This window comes from Microtus ochrogaster, linkage group LG4, assembly GCF_000317375.1.
Source record: "Microtus ochrogaster isolate Prairie Vole_2 linkage group LG4, MicOch1.0, whole genome shotgun sequence".
NCBI classification, from domain to species: Eukaryota; Metazoa; Chordata; class Mammalia; order Rodentia; family Cricetidae; genus Microtus; species Microtus ochrogaster.
The window spans coordinates 62,162,657-62,171,666 of NC_022030.1; the positions used below are offsets into that span (position 1 = coordinate 62,162,657).

General features: G+C 46.1%; 1 protein-coding gene across 9 annotated transcripts in view; it reads right to left on the minus strand.

Moving 5' to 3' along the window:
* The window catches only part of Agap1 (ArfGAP with GTPase domain, ankyrin repeat and PH domain 1), a 456,884-nt gene that overhangs the window by 229,533 nt on the left and 218,341 nt on the right, over nucleotides 1-9,010 (minus strand). For all 9 annotated transcript variants that reach the window (XM_005361713.3, XM_005361712.3, XM_013351735.2 and 6 more), the window contains 2 exons: nucleotides 8,188-8,343; nucleotides 2,299-2,391 (listed from right to left, as the gene is read on the minus strand). In XM_005361713.3, the coding sequence (XP_005361770.1) occupies nucleotides 2,299-2,391; nucleotides 8,188-8,343 (249 nt within the window). The remainder of the gene's footprint in view (nucleotides 1-2,298; nucleotides 2,392-8,187; nucleotides 8,344-9,010) is intronic.

A 9,010-nucleotide genomic window follows, 5' to 3' on the forward strand; every position in this document is an offset into this window, starting at 1 on the left:
AGAGAGAGAGAGAGAGAGAGAGAGAGAGAGAGAGAGAGATATGAGAGGCGCTAGAGAGGGGACACATGAGAGAGACGCTAGAGAGAGAGACACGCTAGAGAGAGAGAGACACGCTAGAGAGAGACGAGGGAACAATGGCGGCTGCTTATAAAGGGAATTGGCACATGGGTCGCCCTGTGATTGGCTGCCATCATCAGCTGACACCAGACTGCATCGAGATAGGCCCAGGGACCCATATCCACAGCGCATGCGGGAAGCGGGGGACACGTAGCTCTCAAAGGCATAGCCAAATATGGGGTTGTTTATAACCAACAAGACAGGATGTGGTGCCATCTTGTAATGGCGATCCTGTCCAGCTCACTACACATGCCCAAAGTCATGAGGAAACCAACATTTAGACATCAAGGAGAATATCATGAACGTCCAGGAGAGAAAGGCTTCCAAGGAATGCGGAGCCCACATTTCACACTAGACTGTCAACCTTGATCTTTGCAAACTGAAAGTCCAGTTGAGAAGCTGGTCGGGTCCAGAGATAAGCAGGGGACAAATGAAGTGAGGTTCCAATTACACCAGAGCCTGGCTGGCTCACCATAAGTTTCCTGCTGAGAAAGTGAACCCCCTCTTCCCTCAACCCGGAGTTGGCAGAAATCAGGAAGACGATGTCCATCAAGAAACAATGTTCTTCAATGTCCTAGCAGGTTTAAGTGAATAACAGCTCAATAATTTTTATAACTCTACATGAAGTAACACTGCACAGAAATTATACATTAAAATGGTTTTATGTAGACTTGGATTATAATTATATACAAGCAATGTTAGTAAACAACTATGTACATGGCCTTCAAAAATAATAAGCCTCTTTATAAAGAAAACACTGCCCATCACCAGGAAGGCTTACTTGCCTTATTTGTAAACACATGGAAGGTGAACATTTTCCTTAGAGGTGCTGCAAGCTGCCCCCCAAATCTGTCACCCAGAATAGTAAGGATGGTACCGTACAGAGGCACAGTACCCTTGGCTTATGCTGGGAGGCCTTCCTCCCCTGGGTCAAAGGCCCACACAGCCCTCTGAACAGAGGGCATATGTGGCGCACAGGCCACTCTGGTCCGCAGCAGGAGGGTAGGAATGCAGTAGTCCTGGTTTCTCAGAAATCCCGTAGCCCTTTTAACTCCCACATCTTCAATCTGAAATGGTCCAGCTTCTCACAAGGGCTGCGGCCATTAGCTACAAACAGGTGAAAGCTGCACCACTGAGGAGAGTCTGCTATATCGGCATGAATACTCTTTCCCCCATCAGGACCCACGTGCCCAGACCAAGAGAAGCTGGGTGGTAGCTACAGAAAAGGCGGTGGATGCCCTAGATCAACCAACGCTACGAACAGGCCACCAGTGTCATCCCGTGGAAGGCAGAGCTATTTCCCGACCACAGATTTCCTGCCCCCACCCCATCAGAACACATTCTAAATCAATTGGCCTTCTTTATCAACCAAAAAAGATGACATTTCCAGAGCAGCTGAGCAGGGTTGAACTCTTTATTCTTATTGTTTCGGAAACGAAGCAGCCAAAGACGTCACACGTGAATTCCAGTGTGTCTTGCTAGAGACGTGAAGCAATTTAGGACCCGGTTTCCGGGCTAATGAAAACCCATTTCAGGCTAGCAACATTGGCCAAAACAAATGCTTGAATTCAAGTCCTGTTGTGTAATGGGGAAGTTTAATTAAGGCCCCACATTACAGCTGTAAATGTTCCTGTGTATAATAAGGTCTAAATGAAACTGAACCTAATCAAAGTTACAATCCCTTCATTAGCAAATTACAAACAAGAGCGCACAGCTGACACGCCAGCTATGATTATTACAACTAATTGCCTCGTTGTTACAGACCAGCCTGAAACAGTGTTCAGATGTCCGTCTGCAAGAGCAAATTAGGGCCACGTCAGGCTATTCCTGTGATCACAAGGGGTTCTTCTACAGCGATCTGATTTACCCCTGTCGTCTGGCGGCCAGCGGCCCAATCAAAGCCACGCTACAAAGGCAGCCTTTGAAGCCAGTGCAGCATGGAAACACACTCCATATGCAGGCGGGCAGACCGCACTTCATTAGAGCTGTTGTCGCATTTCCCTCTTCTTATTCTAATGATCCCATTTTAATACTCACAGGAACCCCTTCTAATTGATGTCAAGTGAGTGACTTCTACATTCATCAACAGAGCACATCAAACAAACCCTGGTGCCCGAGCCAGCACCATCTCAGGCTGCACCGAGGTATGTCTCCAGCGAGCAGGGAAGGGGACAAGTGTACCTGTTTAATTGGGATGGCTCGCCCGCTCCCGATGCTGTCCGCTCGGCTCTCCAGGCCTTTCTTCTCTTTGTCTGGGTCGCTCCCTTTCCTAGACTGCAAGCAAAAGTAAAGTTAGCATTTGGGCAAGGGTAGAGGCTGCCAGAAGGGTCTCGCCCCTCCAACAGGATTCAGAACTGCCACCCCCAGCCATTCGTCTGCACTGACTCATCATTCCAAAGAGAATTTTCTAAACTTTCCCCCTGACTTTTCTACTGCGAAATTATCTTTTAATTCTTTTTTAAAGAGTTCAAAATGCAATTACTAGAAACCAATGGACCGTCCAGGAAAGCAACACCCAACGAGAAAACACATTCTAGAGCTGCAGTAAGCATAGCTGAGAAGAGGGGGGCCCTCAAAGGTTATCTGGAAGTCCAACTGCAGAAATGTATGGATTAAATTAATGTCTAGATGATTTAAAAAGTCTATTAACCACTCAGTAGTGTAACTTACTGGTATACCCCTGGCGAGTTGTTTCAAAGAGCAAGCAATGTTTCCTTTTATTGCTTCTGGTCGGTTAGAAAACAGCAATTCAAAGTTAAAGCAGTCTACTGTGCAGCAAAAAGATAACGGAGGCAAAAACTGAAAATCTTTTCTTTGACAAAATGTCAATATTCGAGGGCCCAATGAACAACTGTTTGTTTGCCAGGTTCTTGAGCCTGTTGTCTTGGAAGGCTGGTTGATGCTGTATGAACTGCCCAGTGGCTGGCAGGTGTGGGGAGGAGGGCACTGAGGAAAGCTGCAGGAGCACGCCAGTCACCGTCCATGTCCCAGCTCCTGCTGGCATGAGCAAGTGTAAGCATGGTGATTGTCTGACAGATTTATTTTATTATGAGAGAAAGATCTGAGACTCGTCCTCCTTAATAACAGTGCTGACAAGTGACAACTTCACTCCATTACTTTTCAATGGGAACATTACTCACGCAATATTGAAAATGGAGAAACATTTTCCTGTGCTTTTCAAATCTGAGATGATATATGAAACAGAGAGACTCAGTGCTGTCCGGTGGTGCTGGGAGCAGCTAATGAAATTCAGATTCAAAAGGATATGGGACAAAGCAGAAGATGCTTCTAAAACAGAATCCAAAAAGGCAAGGACCCGAGAGGTAATAAAAGCAAGGGCTGACAGGACGGGTTACTGCCTGAAGACTCAGGAAAAGGTGCCTGTGATATCAACTTGGCACAGACACTTCAAAGGTGGTGATTTTGTCACGTGGCGGTGCATGTGAGAAACCACACTCTTAGCTGATATTACATATTAATATTGCGTTTATTAAATGCCTCCTCGGTACCCCATGCTGTGTGCCTACATCATGGACTTCAACATAAACTCCTTTTGTCTTTACTCTTCAGTTAGTCATGCAAAGCAGAACTTCACACAGCCACCTCTGTCCCCCAAGTCAGTTCATGGGCACATGAGGTTTCCAACTGGAAAATGAAGTCCCAAAGCTCATAGCCGACAGCATTTCAGAAATTCTGAATCAATGGAGAGCATTAAGGGCATTTGGGGAACTTTATCAATTCTAAATACCTAAGTTTGAAAATCCATCTTCATTATTCTCCATTAAGCAGAATAATTAACAAAACAAACATTAAAAAAAAATGAACATTTTCCTGGAGGCGGCGCATCTGTCCCCAATCGCTGTTCTCTGCATAGAATTCCAGATTCCACGGAAGCAGGAAGCAGCAGCCAGAGTCGCTGCACAGCTCCAAATGTGTAAAGAAACAGGAGTCATGCTCGGCATGATCACAGCTCCGAGACAAATGGGAGAGAAACTCGGGGCACACACTGGAAAAAAGGAAATCCACCAACAACGGTATGTTTGTGGAAAGTGCCATAAAACTAAAGAACAGAGCTCCAACAAGCTGCAGGGCAGAGGGTTTGCCAGGTTTGCCATCTACAACAGGCTGACTCAAGGAGACTGCAATCCAACAACTAAACCACAGCTAGCAATGAAACCCTGAACCTCTGGATCCCGAGGGAAGACTCCTGGCTTTCTTGCCCACCCTGAAGAGTCTCCACAGTGAGCATCCTCCCCTCTGTACCAAAACTGCTCATTAGATGATCCTGGCAGCCCGTGGTACCCATGGCTACACCCAGCCTGCCACATTCTTCAGCATCAGAGCTCATCACTCTTACTGCACACCCGTAGACTTCAAGCCAACAGAACGACTGCTGAGCCCCACAGACACCGAAGATAGACGAAAGGGAAGGATTATTTACTTCATTTCAAAAAATGTTTAACTTCCTATACATAATAAACAAAATCCCCTGGACACTGGGCAGAGAATTATGACTGGCAATGATGCCCATCAAACAGAGCCTGCTCTCCTAGCTCCAACCAATAAGGCAGGAACAGATGGAACACACCATGCCAGGCTTTAGGGCTCCTGTTCTCGGCAAGACACCAAGGATCAATTCTTTTACACTATGGATTTCATTGTCCCTTTTTCTCCAGTGAGCTTCTCCAAGTAGGTCCAAGTTCTGTATCATCTTTGCCATCTCTGGATGCCGGTGTGCTGAACTATTTAATGGAATCAGCATCACACAGCAAGCTTTGAATAACACCATATAAAGACCTAATTCTTTAAAAGCTTGAAAAGACATGAAGCAACACCACACAGAACTTAAGGAACCTTGCAAGTGTAACATCACAAACGCAGGCAGCACATCCACACCTACTCAGGTAAATGGCAAGCCCCTAGAACAGAGGCAGGGGAACGGATCGGGAGGCCTGGACTTTCACTGAGAATGTGTATACTTCACGAAGCTAGTGGCTGCAAACCCCCTCTCTCATTAGCACAGAGAACAAATGCAGGTTTTTCTTTGTAATTCTTATAAATCTCCAAATATTATTGAATAAAATATTTCAATTACATGTAAATCGGGCTACTAAATGAACTGTTCTAAAAATTCTGTATGTATTTCTAAGGCAGGTATCCAATGGGTCATCATTTCTCAAGGCAATGGCCTTACATAAAAAATTAACAAAGCATGATACAATTTAAATTCCCCTTGGTAAGGCATACATAGTTGTCACTGCAAAATAATGCATACCATACTATAACTGGAGTGATTTAGTTTATATAATTTCATACAAAATACATAGGATTTATTTGTTTAAAGCATGTATGTTTGCAAATAAAACCATCTGCCAGCCGAAGACGTTATCCCTGTGTGGCACAGGATTACTCTGAAAGTCGTGTGAGGGCGGGATGGGAGCTACGTGCATATAGATGACCTCCAGCCTTTTTAGCATGTGCTAATAGACAAGTGGACAATGCCCACCAACTGCATCTCCATTCGGCTGCAGAACAGTAACTAAGATGGCTTGCATCTGGTACAGCTGCCGACAGGTCTAAACACACACTGTGACAATGTTAGTGACAGGGTTAAAGACTACAAAACTGGACATATTAAAACATAGAAGCAGGCTGTTACCCACTGAAATCTGGATTCTTAATTGCTTAGATTTTAGAACTAATTTGCTTTCTTTTCATTCCTTGTATGACACTGACATCTAGTGGAGTTAATGTTTCCAAATCCTTCAACTCAAAATGTTCAGCAACCACCTCCTCAGCCATCCTGCGCAATGGCAAAGCCAAGTCTGGTAAGAACCCATGTGCTGGCCCTTTCTTGGCATTTCAGCTAGCTGATCCTTAAATGCCACAGCACAAACCTGTTGCAGTGCTAGATACTTGCAGGACCCCAAATTTCTGTTCCACAAACATCAGTTGGGCAGCTGAACTCAAGGTGTGAAAATCTTCATTCTCAAACTGTCTTCTGACATCACAGAGGAAGAGAGCATTTGTGCCGCACAAACGCAGCCAGAGACCCTCTAAGAGATGCTGATTCGGGTGCGGCTCGCTGACATCTGCAGCCACTGTGCACTTTCAAGCTTATATAAAACCTATTGCTCTGTGGCTCCGGGCCCATTTCCCCTTCAGTGTGGCCAGCTCTGGCCACACGCACAGCTCCTAGATACTGAGCACAGACGGGCTAAAGAGCAGCTATTAGCCAATCATTTTTCTTCTTCTTCAGGTCTTAAAATTAAGAACCCTCATGTGAGTTGTCAATCATCCAGGCCCCAGGATCTTTTTGGAGAGAGGGGACAGGATCTCCTTACAAGTAGTTTTGTTTAAAGTGGTATTTCCTTGTTTTCATATTTCTTTCATATGGTAGAAGGCAAAGTTAATGCAGACTGAGTGGTGCTAGGCAGGAACCACAAGCCTTTCATAACAGTGTGTGGTGGGGCTTACACAAACTTCTTATCCTTCACTCTTGGGGCCCAAGGCCGCTGAAGTCAGGTGTGGTTATGGCAAGGGCCCACAGACTCACAAGTGAATGAGCACCCTTTTTGGGATGTGGTACCTTCTTAACCAACAGTCCTGCTCTGGGCATCCAGCGAGGAACCGACCGTTCGTATGACTGCTCACATTGTGTCTAAGAACTTTATAACGCACTGCCTTACATCCATGCACTGCTGTAGCCTACCAGACACTTTCCTGTGCCATGCAGAAGCCAAAATGACCCCTCCAGGCCTATCCAGCAGTCCTACCAATTACTTTTGCTGAATATCACTAGTGTCCATGCTCCTAACTTTAGTAGTGGAAAAAAAAACCCCATAAATACCACTACTAAGACTCCTCTGCCCCTCTGAGAAGTGGTCCCAACTGACAGTCCCATGAAAGAATAGCTACTGCTCCAATTATCAGAGAGGTTCACTGATTTGCCTAAGGTCAATCAACGGCCAGCAGTGTCTCAGAGCTGCATGACACAGGCCAAAGGGAAGGACAAGGTGGCTCAAAGGGGGAACCTTCTGTCATCAGCAGACCTGAACATGAATCATCTAACCAGAGGCAGCCGCAAAAATGGTGGGAAAGAGGGAGGCACCCAGAGATCTGGCAGGTACCCACAGTATGCAGTGACTGTCTTCATTTGAAGGCATCAGGTCAGACAATGAACTTCCAGTTACTCCCGGGAGATCTCTTTTAGGTTGAGATAGAAATAAGAACCTTCTCTGTGACTGACTCAGTCAGTCTGGCCCAACCAGAACAAGAGGCTTTAAGTGCAGACACTACACAGAGCTGGCCAGGGAGAGAAAGACTTCCTGAAATCACACCATACTAACTCTGGACTTGACCACAAAGCCATCCATGATTGATTGGTGATGTCTGCTGGGCAGAAGAGGCAGGAAACAGAATGTCTGCCTCTTCTGTAGTTTAGAGAGTAGTATCTGCACCCATCAGCCCAAAAAGCTTGTAAAAGTACACATGCCTGGTCCCACCCTGGACTCAGGGTTTCTAAATCAAAGCTCAGATATCCAATCCAGCACACTCCCTAGAGGACTCTGAGGAAAGGCCATGGCAAGCCCATGGCACGGGTCCCTTGAAGATCCAGAGAGACGGTGGGGTTGCAGTATTAATAGAAAGGCAAGTCCTATTCCCACGCCCACCCCTGGGGTCAGTTCTCAGAACCCAACAGGTAAACAGGGTGATGGCTAAGGCCTCTCTGTGATTGGTCAGGTGCAAACTGAGTCCCTCAAGACCTTCACCGTCTCTCCATCTCTAACAGAGTCTTTAGTGTGGGACCATGGAAGTCCTGGAAGGGTGGAGGTTGTGCTCAGGGTGAAGGAAAATTGTTCAGGTTTCATACTCAGTCCAACCGGGCAATTCCCATCCTGCTCAGGACCTAAATCTTTTCTTGTCACAATTTCCTCAAACTCCAGAGTCATTGTGATTCCCATTAAACTTAGCCCGGACTCCGCACACATCACGGGATTGGGACAGCCGTGGTGCTGTGGTCAAGATGCTGGGTGACACTGAGAGGTGCGCCCCAGGGCTGACACTCACTGTGAAAAGGTTGGACCTGCGTTTGGACTGCTTCCGGACAGGCGTCGGGGTGTTGGCAGTGGGAGGGACATCGATCCGGAGCTCCTTCTGGCTGGTGCTTGGGGTCGAAGGGACTGAGGAGGAGTAGTCACTTAAACTCCCGCCTCCGTTACTTGTCTGTAAAATGAAAAACAAACAAACAAATCAATGTTCTGGGAATAAAACAGCAGAAAAGCCACCCGAGCAGGGTCAGAGCAAGGAAAACAGCAAGTGACCACGACAAAGCACCTGGGAGACAAGGTGTCAATTCCCTGTGCCTGGCACTTTTACTAGTACTCAGTGCTGCTGGAAGCAAGTGTTGCTTTATCTGAGAAAAAGAACCTCAGGTCTCCATAATGGAGCCTGAAAATCTCTTTCTGCTTCTTGAGACAGAGCCATGGTCTGTAGCCTAGGTTGACCTAAAACTCATTATGTAGCCCAGGCTGGACTTGAATTGAAACTTGAATAGATGACTGAGACTATAAGGTTAAGTTACCACATGCACTGAAATTTGAAAAAAAAATTGGGGAGAAACCATAATTATTCTTCCTCTGAAAAAGAAAACTGCAGTGAAACATGGTCCTATGGGTGCTTCACTGCTCCTCCGGGATGAGGAAGGAATGGTCACTCAGAACACCAAAGCGACCCTTCTTAAATGACACCTCACAAATCAGAGTACTACCTTAAAATGCTTTTAGATCACTCAAAAACCGAAGACACCAATTGTGAAGCTGTTCAGGTGTGTGGCAAGACCATCCTAAGCTAGACCATCCTAAGCTAGACCATCCTAGCCTAGACCATCCTA